This window comes from Tachyglossus aculeatus, chromosome 19, assembly GCF_015852505.1.
Source record: "Tachyglossus aculeatus isolate mTacAcu1 chromosome 19, mTacAcu1.pri, whole genome shotgun sequence".
NCBI lineage: Eukaryota > Metazoa > Chordata > Mammalia > Monotremata > Tachyglossidae > Tachyglossus > Tachyglossus aculeatus.
The window spans coordinates 33,064,904-33,083,631 of record NC_052084.1 but is presented as its reverse complement, the minus strand read 5'-3'; the positions used below and the strand labels follow the sequence as shown (position 1 = coordinate 33,083,631).

Below are 18,728 nucleotides of genomic sequence, written 5' to 3'. Positions count from 1 at the left end.
GCCGCGGCCTACGTGGACCGGCGGCCCCCCCGGCGGCGGCGCCTCCCCGCCTCCCCGCCTCCGGCCCTTCTCGGACGGGACGAAGAGCGCGGACTCGGCCGGCCCGCCCGTCCCCTCCTCCCAGCAGCCCTTCGCCCGGAGCCCGGCGTGCCCCCCTCCGGACAAGAGGGCATCTCAGGGTGACCACAGGACGGACTACGGCCCTCCGGCGGGCGGCTACGGGCCGCCCCCCGCCGCGCAGAAGGACGCGGCCGCCTTCGGGGCCTGCTCCCCTCTCAGGGGCCCGGGCTTCGAGGCGCCGTGCAAGCAGGAAGGCGAGCTGGACCGCAGGAGCGTCATCTTCTCCCCGGGCGCCGGCGAGCAGGGCAGCCCCGCGCCCCACGCCTACCCCGCCGGGCTGGACAGAGAGCCCTCGGAGCCGGCGCCCAAGGGGGTATGGCCCGGGCCCGGCCAGCCCTACCCCCACGGCGGGCCGGTCCCGGACCACGTGGCCGGGAGGCTGCGGCCCAACCCCAGCTGCCCGGTGCCCATCAAAGTGTGCCCACGCTCCCCGCCCCCGGAGACGCGCACCCGGACCTCGAGCTCCTGCTCGTCGTACTCGTACGCCGAGGACGGCAGCGGCGGCTCGCCGTGCAGCCTCCCGCTCTGTGAGTTCTCCTCGTCCCCCTGCTCCCAGGGGGCCCGCTGCCTCGCGGCCGAGCCGCAGGAGCCGGGGCTGGCGGGGGACGGCCTCTACGGCCAGGCGCGGCCCCAGATCAAATGCGAGCAGTCCTACGGAACCAACTCCAGCGACGAGTCGGGGTCGTTCTCGGAAGCAGACAGTGAGTCATGCCCCGTGCAAGACAGGGGACACGAGGTAGGGATTACGAAGGCGAGAACCCGGTCACCCTCCTCCCCACGTCCCACTCGCCCACCCGTCCCCTCGATCCCCCCCGTCACTCGGTTAAGAGAGTCTTGGGCCCGGAGGAAGGATTTACCCGTCGACCAGCCAGAGCCAGGGAGGGAGGCAGGACAGGCGAATCTCTCACCCATCCATCCTTCTCTGCCCCGTCCCTCCTCCCACCCCCATCTCTGCCCCATCCTCCGGGTGGGCCAGAATCCCAGACGGCTTTTGCGTTTGAATCAATCAATCAATCAATCGTATTTATTGAGCGCTTACTATGTGCAGAGCACTGTACTAAGCGCTTGGGAAGTACAAATTGGCAACACATAGAGACAGTCCCTACCCAACAGTGGGCTCACAGTCTAAAAGTGGGCTCACAGTCTAAAAGTTTGAAGTGTGGGAAGGCAAGAAGGGAGCTGCCGGGATTTTCAGAAGGGTGGGAGTTTGGGTCAGAAAGTCCGCCACCGGGAGTCTGTTCACGAGAACCAGCGAGGCCCAGTAGAAAAAACCCGGGCTGGGAGTCAGAGGACCTAGTTCTAATCCTGGCCCCTCACTTGCGTGCTGGGTGACCTTGGGCATGTCATTTCACTTCTCCGTGCTTCCGTTTCCTCATCTGTAAAATGGAGAGTCAGTGCCCCTTCTCCCCGTTGCTTATTTTGTTTTGTTAATATGTTTGGTTTTGTTCTCTGTCTCCCCCTTCTAGACTGTGAGCCCACTGTTGGGTAGGGACCGTCTCTATATGTTGCCAACTTGTACTTCCCAAGCGCTTAGTACAGTGCTCTGCACACAGTAAGCGCTCAATAAATACGATTGATTGATTGATTGATTATCCTTTGAGTCCCGTGTATGTCAGGGACTACGGGACTGTGTCTAACCCGATTATCTTCTAGCTACCTCAGGCCTTAGTACAGTGCTTGGCATGTAGTAGGTGCTTTAGAAATACCACTGATATTATCATTATTATTATTATTATTATGGGCGACTCTTGTCAGAATCCTGTGATGAGCAGGGCAGGGAGCCTCCATCACCTCTGTAGGGGTGGGCCCTTGTGGGAGGAACTCAGAGTGTTTTACTTTGAGCACAGGGGGAAGGGGCAGAAGGCCCGGGATCTGAGAACCAGAAACAGAGTTTGCACAGCTTGGAGGGGAGGAAGCAAAAGCAATTCGGAGTTCTTTCCAAAAAAACCGGGCCTCCTTTGTACCTCATTCTCAACAGTAATTATAATGAGTAGTGTGGTATTTAAGTGCTTATTATGTGTCAGGCACCGTGCTAAACGCGAGGGGAGACACGCGATAGATCAGACACCATCCCAGTCCCACGTGGGGCTCACGGTCTAAGTGGGCTGGAGAACAAATATTAGATTCCCATTTTACAGATGAGGCAACGGAGGCCCAGAGAAGTGAAGTGGCTCACCTCAAGGTCACCCGGAAGGCAAGCGGCGGAGCTGAGAGCCAGCTCTTCCCGCTAGGCCTGGCTACGGGCTACCGCCGGGTGATTATTTCTGCTGAAGGCTCAGGAATCCCTACGTAACCGGAAAAGAGAGGCAGGATGGGTCGTTTTCAAAGCGCCCGGCGGATCGATTATTCAGTCGCTGGGGAGGATCATCATCATCATCAATCGTATTTGTTGAGCGCTTACTCTGTGCAGAGCACTGTACTGAGCGCTTGGGAAGCACAAATTGGCAACACATAGAGACAGTCCCTACCCAACAGTGGGCTCACAGTCTAAAAGGGGGAGACAGAGAACAAAACCAAACATACTAACAAAATAAAATAAATAGAATAGATATGTACAAATAAAATAAATAAATAGAGTAATAAAATTAATAGAGTAATATTTAATTATAGAGTAAGTAAATGCTGGGAGTCTCGTGAGACCTGTGCTTCATTGGGTTCCAAGTGCTGATCCTGGGCTCTCAGGAGTGTGTTGGACACCCTCTTCTTTAAAAATGGTTTTTGTTAAGCTCTTACTTTGTGCCAGGCACTGTACTAAACGCTGGGGTGGATACAAGCTAATTAGGTTGGACACAGTCCCTGTTCCGCATAGGGTTCACAGCCTCCATCCCCATGTTACGGATGAGAGAACTGAAGCTCAGGGATGTGAAGTGATTTGCCCAAGGTCACCCAGCAGACAAGCGGTGGAGCTGGGATTAGAACCCAGGTCTTTCTGCTCCCAAGCCCGTTCTCTGTCCTTGGTCACCTTTGCGTTTCCCCAGAGGAAGCTGGGAAAAGAGTAAAAGAATCTAGGCAAACACCCGGGGAGAGAGAATCGGTCGGAACACTTTTCTGACTGAGATTATTAGATTCATCCGGAGTTGTGTGCATATAGTGGCCAATGTCCTTGGGGCAAGCAGGGTTTGTGAAATAGTAAAAGAGTGCTTTGTGATGTGTTTGTGTGTTTGTGTGTCTGTGTGTGTCTGTGTCTGCCTGCCTGCCCCAGAAAAGCAGTGTGGCCTAGTGAAAAGGCAAATGGCTGGTATCTTATCCTGGCTCTGCCACTTGCTAGTAATAATAATAATAATGGCATTTATTAAGCGCTTACTATGTGCAAAGCACTGTTCTAAGCACTTGGGAGGTTACAAAGGTGATCAGGTTGTCCCACATGGGGCTCACAGTCTTCATCCCCATTTTACAGATGAGGGAACTGAGGCCCAGAGAAGTTAAGTGACTTGCCCAAACTCACACAGCTGACAATTGGCAGAGCCGGGATTTGAACCCATGACCTCTAACTCCAAAGCCCGGGCTCTTTCCACTGAGCCACGCTGCTTCTCTGCTTCTCACGCTGCTTCACTTGCCTGCTGTGTGACTTGGGGCAAGTTACTTAATTTCTCTGAGCTTCAGTTTCCTCATCTGTAAAATGGGGATAAAATACCTGTTCCATCAGTCATAATTATTGAGCATTACTGTGCGCAGAGCGCTGTACTACGCACTTGGGAGAGTACATTATAACTGATATGTTCCCTGCCCAAAGTGAACTTGCAGGATAAAGAAGGAGACAGACATTAATACAAATAAAGGAATGGGGAAAGGAATGGGAAAGGGCAGGCCACGACCCGGTTTGCTTGCGATTCAGAAATCCCAGCTGACTCGGGGCCCGAAGAGGGCCGTGGAGTCCCCGCTACATCCGGGCGGAATTCCCTCCTTCCCTCCCTCGTCTTGAGGCTGTGAGCTCCATGTCGGGTAGAGATTGGGTCCAACATGCCTATTTTTTATCTACCCCAGGCAGTGCTCAGTACAGTGCCGGGTGCATCGTAAGGGTTTAACAAATACCAAAATTACGATCTGCTGCCCCATCCCGCCCAACTCCTCTCTTTTCCTTCCTCCTCCTCCATCCCTTTACTCTCCTTTTTTTTAGCTCAGATGCCTGTGTCTTGTCCAGAGGAATTGCTGAAAAGAGAGCAAGTCCCACCCAAAGTATGGGCAGTCTGTCTCATTTGACAGGGGTTATGATTTTTTATTTTTTAGGGATGGGATGGATGTGGGAGAATGAAGAAAACGCTTCCACGGGTTTATTTTTGTTGTTCCCAAAGAAGGGGACAGAACAGTTGTGTCAAAGCTGTTGAGTGGTTGGTGGTACCTATGAATTGCTGGTCATTTCCTCTGACAGGAGGAAGGTTAGGGTTATTTACTGGAATTTAATCCCGGTGGCAAGATTACAGATGTTTTCTCTGCTTCGCTAGGGTCCAGCAGCAGTCCGTCTTAAAAATAGCAACCACAAGAATAACCTGGAAATCATGAATCCCGTAAGGAAGGACATGTCAGTCCGTAAAATAATCCGGAATTGGAACTCCCCTCTCCTGTAATCTCCTGCTTTAGAAAAATATTCATCTGCACTTTGAAAGAGTAAACTTTTTGGGTTCTAGAACAATGGGAAGAGAGAAATCTACCCAAGAAATGGGCTGTTGTGTAAACATATTCCCTGTTGTTCTGACAGAGTTGCAGTAAAGTCTAAAGTTGTCCCACTCTTATACTCAAGATTTCCTGGAACTAAAGAAAGCAATAACAAAGATGGCAGGATTGATAAACTAGTTAGTCCTAAAACCGTTTCTGTCTACAGTGTTAGCTCCTCGACGGCAGAGATCACGTCTTTCATTCATTCATTCAGTCGTACTTATTGAGCGCTTACTGTGTGCAGAGCACTGTGAGTGGGCTGGAAGCGGGCCAGGGGAGAAGCAGAGAGAAGATAGGAGGAAGGGGAAACGTGAAGTTTCAGTATTTGTTAAGCTCCGCTCTGAATCTCGGTTTTCTCAGCAGCAGTAGTAGTAATAGTTAAGCTCTTTAAATCACTGTAAATTATCGAGACAGGCAGGGTTCCCTTCCTTAGAGCCGTTTCAAAAAGAGAGAAGTAGTTGGGTTGGTAGTGCTGTGTATTTGTGTTTTGGCTGTATGCATTTCCGTGGAGAATTTGATCTCTGCACTTGCTGGCGGAATATTTGGTCATTTATTGCCAGTTTCCAAAAGCTGCAAGTGGCTCTTCCCAAAGCTCTCCCACTGTGGTGGGGCCTCTGAAAATACCCCGACCCCCACCTTCTGGAAAAGAGGAAGGCGGAATCGCTTTAGGGTCAGTATCCGAAGGCCAGAGAGAACCCAAGCTCCTACCCCAGAAAGCAGCCGCAACGTATTTCCCGCCATGACCCGTCATCACACAAGGCTCTGTAGCTGGCCGGGCTATTTCAGCCCCGTCTGGGACTGGATGTGTGTTTACTGTCCAAAGGGCACGAAAGGGCAATCAAATATTCTTTCATATCATTTGGTAGCTGTCTGCAAATATAATAGTCTAAGGTCAGCCTCTGGAACCCAAGCAAGAAGCTGTTTTCCCCGGCTGCCCTGACTAAGCATTTCGAACTGCACGGAGCTGGCCAGGGCATTAAGCGTCAAACACATCATCATCATTAGTAGTAATAGTCGTAGTAGTAATAATAATAAAATAAGCCATGTCTGGGCCGAAATTTCTCAGCGGGCACTGGGGCAGGGCTCGTCAGGGGACAGGACACAGCGGGGGAAGTCTTTTCAGTGGCTCCCACAGGAAGGCTTGGGCTTAGACAGGGACATTGAAGTGCTTCTCACATTGACATTGTGAGAAGCAGCGTGGCTCAGTGGAAAGAGCCCAGGCTTTGGAGTCAGAGGTCGTGGGTTCAAATCCCGGCTCTGCCACTAGTCAGCTGTGTGACTTTGGGCAAGCCACTTCACTTCTCTGGGCCTCAGTTCCCTCATCTGTAAAATGGGGATTAATTAAGATTGTGAGCCTGCCCGTGGGACAACCTGATCACCTTGTAACTTCCCCAGCGCTTAGAACAGTGCTTTGCACATAGTAAGCGCTTAATAAATGCCATCATAAAAATAAAAGTATCTTGACCAAGTGTCAGGAAAATCAGAGAATCTCCAGCAGGTAATCCCAGGGTTTTGCCAGGCTGGGCGCTTGAGGGAAGAGAGGGTGTGTGTTTGTGTGTGGATGCAAATATAATTTGCTTTAGCGAATACTAGTGCTCTGAATCAGCACCTAAACAATCAGTGGCATTTATTGAACTCTTACTGTGTGCAGAGCACTGTACTGAGCCCTTGGGAGAGAACCATATAGCAGAGTTGGTAGACATTCAATCGTATTTATTGAGCGCTTACTGTGTGCAGAGCACTGTACTAAGCGCTTGGAAAGTACAAGTTGGCAACATATAGAGACGGTCCCTACCCAACAGTGGGCTCACAGTCCCTGCCACAACAAGCTTACAGTCTAATGAAGCGAACTGAATATAACTCATCAGTACGTTCATTCTCATTCAGAGAAGCAGCGTGGCTCAATGAAAAGAGCCCGGGCTTTGGAGTCAGAGGTCATGGGTTCAAATCCCGGCTCTGCCAATTGTCAGCTGGGTGACTTTGGACAAGTCACTTAACTTCTCCGTGCCTCAGTTCCCTCATCTGTAAAATGGGGATTAAGACTGTGAGCCCCCTGTGGGACAACCTCATCACCTTGTAACCTCCCCAGCGCTTAGAACAGTGCTTTGCACATAGTAAGCGCTCAGTAAACGCTATTATTATTATTATTATTCAGTCGTATTTCAATCGTATTCATGGAGCACTTGCTGTGTGCAGAGCACGATACTAAACACTTGGGAGAATACAATGCAACCCTAAATGCACTCCCTGCCCACAATGAGCTGGGGGGTGGGGTGGGGCGGGGGAGACAGATATTAATATAAATAAATAAATTTCAGATTTGTACATAGGTGCTGTGGGGCTGGGAGGGGGGAAGAACAAAGGGAGCAAGTTGGGATGACGCAGAAGGGAGTGGGAGAAGAGGAAAGGGGGACTTGTCAGGGAAGGCCTCCTGGAGGAGACGTGCCTTCAATAAGACTTTGAAGGAAGGGAGAGTAATTGTATGTCAGCTCAGCGCATAGTACAGTGCCTGGCACATAGTTAAGCACTTAGCAAATACCATTATTATTATTTGAGGGAGGGCGTTTCAGGCCTGAGGCAGAATTCATTCATCGAATCGTATATATTCATTCATTCAATCGTATTTATTGAGCGCTCACTGTGTGTGCAGAACACTGAAATAAGCATGTGGAAAGTACAATTTGGCACTGCTTCTTATGGCAAGGCAAAGGGGGTGAGAGAGCAGGAATTCAGCCATGTGGGCAAATGACCTCTTAGCAGAAGGGATTTCCGGCTCTCGGGCATCCTTCTTCTCTCCCACCAGTCCGAGCTTCTTTTACTGTATTCATTAAGCGCTTTCTGTGAGCCAGGCACTGTACCAAATGCTGGGTTATGGTCGAGGGGTAGAGGATGTGGGCGAGGGATTGGAGGCACAGTGAGAAGGGTAGCATTAGAGGAGTTAATGCTGATCATTCATTCAATCGTATTTATTGAGCGCTTAATGTGTGCAGAGCACTGTACTAGGGAAGCAGTGTGGCTCAGTGGAAAGAGCACGGGCTTTGGAGTCAGAGGTCATAGGTTTGAATCCCAGCTCCGCCACTTGTCAGCTGTGTGACTTTGGGTAAGTCACTTCACTTCTCTGGGCCTCAGTTCTCTCATCTGGAAAATGGGGATTAAGACTGTGAGCCCCACGTGGGACAACCTGATCACCTTGTAACCTCCCCAGCGCTTAGAACAGTGCTTTGCACCTAGTAAGCGCTTAATAAATGCCATCATTATTATTCTCTGTGCCCCAGTTCCCTCATCTGTAAAATGGGGATTAAGACTGTGAGCCCCACGTGGGACAACCTGATCAACTTGTAACCTCCCCAGCGCTTAGAACAGTGCTTTGCACCTAGTAAGTGCTTAATAAATGCCATTATTATTATTATTATTATTATTATTATTATTACTAAGCGCTTGGGAAGTGCAAGTTGGCAACCGATAGAATTTTGTGACTCTATAGGGGGCTGCTGGAGAACCCTGCTCATTGCAGAAGCCGGGGACACCCTCTGTCCCCCACCCCTATATACATACCCCAATTCCTCTCCACCTGATGTGGGTGATAGATGAGAAAGGCTTCAGCGCTGAGCCGGAGGGAACTGTAGACCTCTCTGCCACCTCCTGGGCTCTGCAGACACAGCCGACTCTGAAAGGAAAAAAGAATTAGTAGGGCCCAAAGGGGACCCTTTGACTGGGGACCCATTTTATCCAAGAAACTAGGAAAGCAGGTTGGGCATCAAAGCTAGAAAAAGCAAAGCACTGCCCCTGGGTTTCTAGCAGTCATGTAGAAGAAGCCCAGCCAGCAAGAGATGCAGCGTGGCTTAGTGGAAAAAGCACGGGCTTTAGAGTGAGAAGTCACCGGTTCAAATCCCACCTCCGCCAATTGTCAGCTGTGTGACTTTGGGCAAGTCACTTAACTTCTCTGGGCCTCAGTTACCTCATCTGTAAAATGGGGATTAAGACTGTGAGCCCCCCGTGGGACAACCTGATCACCTTGTAATCTCCCCAGAGCTTAGAACAGTGCTTTGCACATAGTGCCTAATAAATGCCATCATTATTATTATTATTATTGAGGCGTAGAGTAGAGTAAAGCTGAAAACTACTATTCATTCATTCAATCATATTTATTGAGCGCTTACTGTGTACTGAACGCTTGGGAAGTACAAGTCGGCAACATAGAGAGACGGTCCCTACCCAACACCGGGCTCACGGGCTAGAAGGGGAAGACAGACAACAAAACAAAACATGCAGACAGGTGTCAGAGTCGTCAGAACAAATAGAATTATAGCTATATGCACATCATCAACAAAGTAAATAGAATAGTAAATATGTACAGGTAAAATAGAGTAATAAATCTGTACAAATATATACAAGTGCTGTGGGGAGGGGAAGGAGGTAGGGCTGAGGGGGATGAGGAGGAGGAGAGGAAAAAGGGGGTTCAGTCTGGGAAGGCCTCCTGGAGGAGGTGAGCTCTCAGTAGGGCCTTGAAGGGCCTTGTAGTGCAGCGCTTGGCACATAGCGCTTGACAAGTACCATCATTATCATTATCATTATTATTATCAGTATCTTGAGGTTTTGCTTCGTGGAGGATAGCAGTTGATTCAAATCAGCTGGAGCATCAATATTGGTAGGAAAATCATCTTGTTGCAGTGTTTTTGTGATAAATTTTATTTTAAAAATCTGCCCTAGCACTTAGTGCAGCGCTTGGTACATAGCGCTTAACAAATACCACCATTATCATTGTCTACATGTCTTTTTTTTGTCCGACTCCTCCTTCTAGACTATGAGCCCGTTGTTGGGTAGGGACCGTCTCTATATGTTGCCGACTTGTACTTCCCAAGCGCTTAGTACAGTGCTCTGTACACAGTAAGCGCTCAATAAATACGATTGAATGAATTAATTAATTATCATTATTATTATCAGTATCTTGAGGTTTTGCTACGTGGAGCATAGCAGTTGATTCAAATCAGCGGAGCATCAATATTGGTAGGAAAATCCTCTTGTTGCAGTGTTTTTGTGCTAAATTTTATTTTAAAAATCTCCAGTGGATGAAGCAGTGGCTAAAACTGCTTCAAAACCTAAAGGAGAATCAATTCAGCCTTCCCCCTTCACTAATCCCAACAAGGCAGCATTTTAGGTCTTTCATCTGTGGATTTTGCCAGTTCCCCGGCAGTTAAAGCCTTTTCCCCTCTGTCTGAAGTCAAAACAGACTGTGCCTGCAGGCTCGCCAACTCACCACTCATTCTGGGTTGCAGGTCAAACTTCCCTTCCCTGTGGATCAGATCACCGATCTTCCGAGGAACGATTTCCAGATGATGATAAAGATGCACAAGCTCACCTCAGAACAGCTCGAGTTCATTCACGACGTTCGCCGGCGCAGTAAGAATCGCATCGCCGCCCAGCGCTGCCGCAAGAGGAAACTGGACTGTATTCAGAACTTAGAATGTGAAATTCGCAAGTTGGTGAGTGACCAGTGAAGGACGGCTCCCTCAAACGGCATGATCTAGGGAGTCTCAAGGACCTGGGTTCTAATTCTGCCTCCGGCACCTATCTGCTGGGTGACCTTCGGCAAGTCACTTCCCTCCTCTGTGCCTTAGTTACCTCATCTGTAAAACAAGGACTAAGACTGAGTCCCATGTGGGAGCCCCATGTCTACTCTGGCAATTAGGACCATGCTTGACATATAGTAAGCGCTTAACAAATACCATCATTCTTTTTTTCTTCCCCTCTCTGCTGTCTCTCCCTCTCCTTCTCTCTTTTCCCCTCTCCCTCAGAGGTTAATCAGTCAGTGGTATTTATTGAGCACTTACTGTGTGCAGAGCACTGTACTAAGCGCTTGAGAGAGTACAATATAACAATAAAGAGACACATTCCCTACCTACAATGGGCTTACAATCTGGAGGGGGACTCTGTCTTTATCTCCCTCTCCTTGTAGCTATATCATCAACATCAATCGTATTTATTGAGCGCTTACTATGTGCAGAGCACTGTACTAAGTGCTTGGGAAGTACAAATTGGCAACATATAGAGACAGTCCCTACCCAACAGCGGGCTCACAGTCTAAAAGGGGAAGACAGAGAACAAAACCAAACATACTAACAAAATAAAATAAGTAGAATAGATATGTACAAGTAAAATAAATAAATAAATACAGTAATAAATATGTAGAAACATATATACATATATACAGGTGCTGTGGGGAAGGGAAGGAGGTAAGAAGGGGGGGATGGAGAGGGGGACAAGGGGGAGAGGAAGGAAGGGGCTCAGTCTGGGCTATATCCCTCTCCGTCACTCTTGCCACCCACAAACACACACACACACACACACACACACACACACACACACACACACACACACTCTCTCTCTCTCTCTCTCTCTCTCTCTCTCTCTCTCTCTCTCTCTCTCTCACACATTCACATCATCCAAAGACTAACAGATACCTTTTCCGATCCTTCGAAAGGGCCCTCAAAGCTAGCACATAGATGGATGGGGAACTTGAAGGACAGGGATTATGGCCCCTATTTAAGTACAGGATAACAAGGTCCAGAGACGTTAAACAACTTGCCCAAGGTCCCACAGCCAGTGGGCAGCAGAGTTGACTTTAGGGCCAAGGGACCCTGGCCCCCAGACCCAAACTGCCTTCAACCTCGCTGGTTAGGAATTAGTGATGGAAGGAGGGCAGGTCCCCAAAGGAAAGCCCCCTGGGAGATGGTGATGACTGGACTTTGTTTTCTGACCCGCTCTATTTCCCCTGCTGCATATATATGGCATATACATGAAAGGCATATCCCCCGGCTTTAGCCACTGTTCTGGCCTTCCAGGGATGCTGCAGTCTTTTCCAGCGTTCCCACTCCCATCCTCTGCCTTTAGCGACCTTATCCAGTTTTCAGACTCAGCCTTCAGATTCCTCTTCCGTGTCCCCTGCAGCTATGTCACCTTTTAATAATAATAATGATAGCATTTGTTAAGCGCTTACTATGTGCCAAGCACTGTTCTAAGCACTGGGGAGGTTACAAGGTGATCACATTGGCCCCCAGGGGGCTCACAGTCTTAATCCCCATTTTACAGATGAGGTCACTGAGGCCCAGAGAAGTTAATCAATCAATCAATCAATCGTATTTATTGAGCGCTTACTATGTGCAGAGCACTGTACTAAGCGCTTGGGAAGTACAAATTGGCATCACATAGAGACAGTCCCTACCCAACAGTGGGCTCACAGTCTAAAAGGGGGAGACAGAGAACAGAACCAAACATACCAACAAAATAAAATAAGTAGGATAGAAATGTACAAGTAAAATAAATAAATAAATAAATAAATAGAGTAATAAATATGTACAACCATATATACATATATACAGGTGCTGTGGGGAAGGGAAGGAGGTAAGACGGGGGGATGGAGAGGGGGACGAGGGGGAGAGGAAAGAAGGGGCTCAGTCTGGGAAGGCCTCCTGGAGGAGGTGAGCTCTCAGCAGGGCCTTGAAGGGAGGAAGAGAGCTAGCTTGGCGGATGGGCAGAGGGAGGGCATTCCAGGCCCGGGGGATGACGTGGGCCGGGGGTCGATGGCGGGACAGGCGAGAGCGAGGTACAGTGAGGAGATTAGTGGTGGAGGAGCGGAGGGTGCGGGCTGGGCAGTAGAAGGAGAGAAGGGAGGTGAGGTAGGAGGGGGCGAGGTGATGGAGAGCCTTGAAGCCCAGGGTGAGGAGTTTCTGCCTGATGCGCAGATTGATCGGTAGCCATTGGAGGTTTTTGAGGAGGGGAGTAATATGTCCAGAGCGTTTCTGGACAAAGATAATCCGGGCAGCAGCATGAAGTATGGATTGAAGTGGAGAGAGACACGAGGATGGGAGATCAGAGAGAAGGCTGGTGCAGTAGTCCAGACGGGATAGGATGAGAGCTTGAATGAGCAGGGTAGCGGTTTGGATGGAGAGGAAAGGGCGGATCTTGGCAATGTTGCGGAGCTGAGACCGGCAGGTTTTGGTGACGGCTTGGATGTGAGGCGTGAATGAGAGAGCGGAGTCGAGGATGACACCAAGGTTGCGGGCTTGTGAGACGGGAAGGATGGTAGTGCCGTCAACAGAGATGGGAAAGTCAGGGAGAGGACAAGGTTTGGGAGGGAAGACAAGGAGCTCAGTCTTCGACATGTTGAGCTTTAGGTGGCGGGCGGACATCCAGATGGAGATGTCCTGAAGGCAGGAGGAGATGCGAGCCTGGAGGGAGGGGGAGAGAGCAGGGGCAGAGATGTAGATCTGGGTGTCATCAGCGTAGAGATGATAGTTGAAGCCGTGGGAGCGAATGAGGTCACCAAGGGAGTGAGTGTATATTGAGAACAGAAGGGGACCAAGCACTGAACCTTGGGGAACCCCCACCGTAAGAGGATGGGAGGGGGAGGAGGAGCCTGCAAAAGAGACTGAGAAAGAACGACCGGAGAGATAAGAGGAGAACCAGGAGAGGACGGAGTCTGTGAAGCCAAGGTCAGATAACGTGTCAGATAAGTTAAGTGACTTAACCAAAGTCACACAGCTGACAGTTGGTGGAGGTGGGATTTGAACCCATGACCTCTGACTCCAAAGCCCGGGCTCTGGAGCCACGCTGCTTCTCTTTTCACCTTTTCACCGTGGAATCCTAAAGTAGAGGTATCATTTTCACAAGGGCCTTTTTCCAATCCAGTTTCTCCCAGCCACGCAGGCCCCTCTGTCTTTCTCTCCCCTTCCTTTCCCCTTACCCTGTGCCTTTCCCCCCTCTCTTCATAATAATAGTATGGTATTCGGTAATAATAACTATTAATTACTGTTAAAAACTTTAACAATAATAATATGGTATTAGTAATAATAACTGTGGAATCTGTTAAGCGCTTATTCTATGCTTAGCACTTATGAAGTGTTGGTTTAGGTACAAGACAATCACGTCAGAGTCCCTGTCCCACAGAGGGCTCAAAGTCCAAGGAGGAGCAAAAACAGGTGTTTAATCCCCATTTTAAAGAGGAGGAAACTGAGGGATGGAAAAGGAAAGTGATTTTCCCTAGGTCACACAGCAGGCAAGTGACAGAGACGAGGACTAGAACCTCAGTCCTCTGAACCTCAGCCCTTTGATTCCCAGTCCTTTTTCTGCTAAGCCCTTTCTTTCTCCCTTTTCTTCTTCCTCTCTGCCTATCATTTCTTCTCCTCCCTCTTCCTCTCCTCCCTTACCTGGTTACTCTCCCTCTCCCTTTTCTTTTCCTCCCTCTCGCTCGGTGCCTCCCCCTTTTTCCTTCTCTCTCTCTCCCTCTTCCTCTCTCATCATCATCATCATCATCAATCGTATTTATTGAGCGCTTACTATGTGCAGAGCACTGTACTAAGCGCTTGGGAAGTACAAATTGGCAAATTGGCAACTCTCTCCCTCCCCACACCGAAATGTCTTCCCCAGGATCTGGGGGCTTTGCTCCATTTCAGCCTTGCCCCTCCTCAGTTTCTGAGTTGGCCACAGCCTTGCGTGTAAAAAAGCTAATGAGCGGCTTCAGGGTTGCTGTTGACTTTATGCAGGAAATATGTTCTTCACAAGAGGGAGGCTCCAAGCATCTGTCCAAACACCAGTTGAGGCTGCTGACTGGCAACTTCCCTGGGCCCCCAGAGCGGCTTCTGTAGCACCCTCGGGCAGCCTCACCTCAGACAGGGATTTGGTAGCCGAGAGCGATTGGGAGTACCAGAGCGGATACCGGGTTCTGACCCAGCCTGGTCCGCCCCCTCCACAAGTACAAAGATCCCCATCCTGGGAGCCAGAGGAACTGGGTTCTCTTCCCAACTCTGCCACTTACCTGTGGTGTGACCGCAGTCACTCAAACTTGTCTAGGTTTCAGATTCCTCCTCTGTCAAATGGGGATTCGATACCTGTTCTCCCTCCTCCTCAGAGAGCGAGCCCCACGTGGGACAGGGACTGCATCCGATCCGATTATCCCGTATGTACCACAGTTCATGGCACCTAACAAGTACTTCACCGGTACCATTATTATTATCATTATTATTACCACTTTCCCAAAGCCCAACGTCTGGCATCGATCGGTCCGTTAGGGAGTGCCACCTGCCTTCTGTCAAGATTTCCACTCACTCATTCATTATTCATTCATTTAATCATATTTATTGAGCGCTTACTGTGTGCAGAGCACTGTACTAAGCACTCGGGAAGTACAAGTTGGCAACATATAGAGACAGTCCCTACCCAACAATGGGCTCACAGTCTAGAAGGGGGAGACAGGCAACAAAACAAAACATATGGACAGGTGTCAAGACGTCAGAATGAAACCCAGTTGGTGGCCACTCTTGTAGGGAAAAAGATAACAGTAACACCCCCCTGCCACCCACCCCCCAGCCAGTCACCACCCAGAAGACGAGATCTTGCTTTTCTCGGAGGTGTGACCGGCCGCCACAGCCCCTGGCCCCCTCCCCTGTCAACCCGTCAATCCGTCGTATTTATTGGGCGCTTACTGTGTGCAGGGCACTGTACTAAGCGCTTGGGCGAGGACCGTACAATAGAGTCGGGAGACACGTTCCCTGCCCACCCCGAGCTTACAGTCTAGAGGGGGAGACGGACGTGAATAGAAAGAAAGGAACGACGGATACGGACCCCAGGGCCGTGTGGCCCGAGGGAGGGAGCAAATCCGGGCGCGAGGATCCTCTCCCACCGGGCCGGGGTTCACCGCCTCGGCCGGGATTCTGTCGCCTCCTCCAGGTGTGCGAGAAAGAAAAATTGCTGTCGGAAAGAAACCAGCTGAAGGCGTGCATGGGGGAGCTCCTGGACAACTTCTCCTGCCTTTCCCAAGAAGTGTGCCGGGACATGCAGAGCCCCGAGCAGCTCCAAGCCCTGCACCGTTACTGCCCTGTCCTCCACCCCGTGGACCTGCCCGCCGCGGCCCCCGGTATTAACCCCATGCCCGCCGGCTTGGAGCCGGGCCCGGCCTCGGCCGGAGAAAGGATGCAGTGCTGCCCGGAGCCGAGCCCCGGGCCCCTGGGCACCCCCTGGCTCCTCAACAACGCGGCCGAGAACTGCACGGCGGGGAGAGGGCCGGACGGGACGGGCCGGGGGACGTTCTCGGAGAGGGGGCCCCCGCTGGACCTGGGCAGCCAGACGGTGACCGTGGACTTCTGTCAGGAGATGACTGACAAATGCACAACGGACGAGCTGCCCCGGAAAGATTACTCTTAGTGGCCGCGGCGGAGGCGCGAAGCCGGCGGGGCGGGCGGGACGGCCGCGCCGACGCTCTGGCGGGTCGCCGTTCACGCGTTGTCTGGAAAGAACGAATCTGGTGCACACTACAGTGGTCTTAGCAGCAATACTGAATTTTTAAGTATTCCCTCCTCTCTCTAAGCAGGAGTTACCTTCACAATGGTGCTATCCCTCGCTCGCTCAAGCAGGGAATCGAACAGTGGGAACACTGTCTGTTTTTGTATGTTGATTTCAATCGTAACAGGGATGGACACGACACCTCTGAGGACCCCCCCCAACCACACAGCTTTTCCTCTCAGTGGCCCATGTCACCGAACCCTATCTCAGGAATCTCCTCTGAATGTTCAATTTTTCATGGAAGACAGCTTCTATACACATCAAAGTTTTATAGCTAAACTGTACATATTATATATAATATATAAATACACATATATATACATATATATATATATATATATATAAATATCTAGCTCCATATGCAAAACTCCCCGCATGCCTCAATTTTCTCATCCCCCAAACTGGAAACTTTCATTTCTCACGTAGGAGTTCCAACATTCCTTCCCGAGTCCCTGCCTCCCACCTACCCCCGCCGCTTGCCTTCTGTCTTTGTTGCTTAGCCGTTAGGTTGGAAGCTTGTTACGATTTTTTTTCACCACCTCACCCATCTCCCACCCGAGTTCCCCAGTTCAGCAATATCACTCAGTTTGTGCTTATTTATAAAACATTTCAACGTTGGAAGCCCGTCTGAGGGTTTATTACCGGTCTCTCTTTGTTTTGCTTTGCCTTGGGCCCATTCGAGGTGTGGCCATCTGAGCATTGTGGAATTTGGGGTGTGTTTGTCCCTAGCAGGCACTGTACAGTAATGGTCAGCTTTGCCACTTGCACTGAGTTTTGGGTCAAACCTATTTTCATAAATGAAGTCGCAACTTCAGTATAACTCACGTATACTGTATAGTCTTTGCTTTTTAGTTGGAAAAGTAAAAACGTTTTAGCTACTAAAAGCACTCAGGTGATAATTATGTAGGAAGAAAAACAGTCTTGCCAAATAATGAATTCGCCCTACAAGTGTGCAGGTGATAATCCGCTTGAATATTTTTGTAGCTCACCTCGCCATCCCCGCCTTTTTGCCCACCAAGCCGATGCCCGAGTTCCCAGCCGGGAGGCCCCCGGGGGTTCGGGTTGGTGGCGGTGGTGAGAAAGATCGGACTTTTCTCCCGAAACGCCTTTATTCGGGCTACTTCCCCGGCCTCGCCCCGACTCTCTGGGCTTGCTTTCAGAAATCAGATTTGCCCTGAACCTCCCCCTTCTCCTCCTCCCCTTCCCCGGCAGCGAGCAAGTCATGTTCATTTCAACCCTTGAGTTGACCCGCGCTCACTCTCCGGAGCCTCAAACACATTGAAGGCCGGGCCCCCCTCCCCTTGAGCTGGTGAAAGAGATGGGGGCGACCCTCCGAGGGAATTTCTGGAGTCGCTGGGCTAAAAACCGGAGTCACGAGTCTTCGAACGGGCCGAGGAATCCGAGCCAACGTTCCCCAGGATGGGGAAGACCGCCAGCCGTCTCCCAAGGTGACTTTCCCTCCACGCACCCGACCCCCGGCTTCAAGGCCGGGCCCGGATGCCGGAGTTCTCCCCTCGTGCTAAAGTTTACAAGTAAGGTGTGCCCTCTTCGAGATCTCTGGCGGGGCTCTCGGTCGCTCGGCTGGTTCAGCGTCTTTCTTCAGGCAGACGTTCATCTCCGCCCCACCTCTCCCCCTCCCGGAGTGCTTCCGACCATCCACGCTCGGACTCCGGCCCGGTTCCCCCGCGCGACTTCTCGCCCCTCTCATCCCTAGCTCCGGTCCAGCTCCGAAGGAGGACCGCGGGTGATTTCCTGTGGGGTTAGGGGGCCGGGCGCTGGGGAGTGGAGGGCGGTCTTTCCGATTCTTCGTTCGTGCCATTGTTTCTTTGGGCCAATATTGAGCCGCGTGAAAAAGAGGAAATTAATGTAGGAGAAAAGTGAAACCATCATACCTTGTTTTAGTATTAACCTTTTCTGTACAAAATACTCGCCCTGAATGTTTAACTATGAATCGATCCCGGAGATTGCCGATCCAGTCAGTAAGGAGGAAAAGGAATTTCTTTTTTTCCGATGCTTTCTTTTTACAATTCTGCCTCTGGGGTTGTGTGTGTGTGTGTGTGTGTGTGTGTGTGTGTGTGTGTGTGTGTGTGTGTGTGTGTGTGTGTGTGTGTGTGTGTGTGTGTGTGTGTGTGTGTACATGTGCGCATGCGTGCTCTCCCAGGACACAAATTTTTTTTAGCACTCGTTTCGGAGAATTCCACTTTTGGTCACTGCTGTTTCCATTTCTGCACCTCGTAAAGCAAATCCGTACTTCCCTCACCAAGGTTAGGGACGGTGGAAGATGGCGGCGACAGATGGAATTTAAAACTAAATGTGAATCACACGATAGCTTCATAGGCTTGTGCTTCGGGGAGGAGAGGTGTCAACTGACAGTATTTTTTAACTCTCTTGTGTTGCCTTATTTTTTTGTTGTTGTTGTTGTTGTTGCTGTTGTTGTTCAGAGTGACCTCTTCCTTTAAAAACCGACACGTGTTTAATGAGTGTGTAAGGAACGAAGTCCGAACTGGCTTTTTGGCTTGATTAACCCTGTTAAAACGACTCACGTGCAACTGGTATCCTTGACTGCATTCCACCTGTGGGTTATCTCTGTGGACGTTTTCCAGTGGCCCAGGCTCTGG

The 18,728-nt window shown here is 50.3% G+C and overlaps 1 protein-coding gene across 1 annotated transcript in view; it reads left to right on the top strand.

Annotated features, from left to right (window-relative positions):
• BACH2 (BTB domain and CNC homolog 2) overlaps window positions 1-16,403 on the top strand; it is a 111,217-nt gene extending 94,814 nt beyond the window's left edge. The window contains 3 exon segments of the mRNA XM_038761149.1: window positions 1-856; window positions 10,050-10,256; window positions 15,499-16,403. Of these exon segments, the coding sequence (XP_038617077.1) occupies window positions 1-856; window positions 10,050-10,256; window positions 15,499-15,972 (1,537 nt within the window). The 3' untranslated portion in view covers window positions 15,973-16,403.
• Window positions 16,404-18,728: the final 2,325 nt, after the last annotated feature.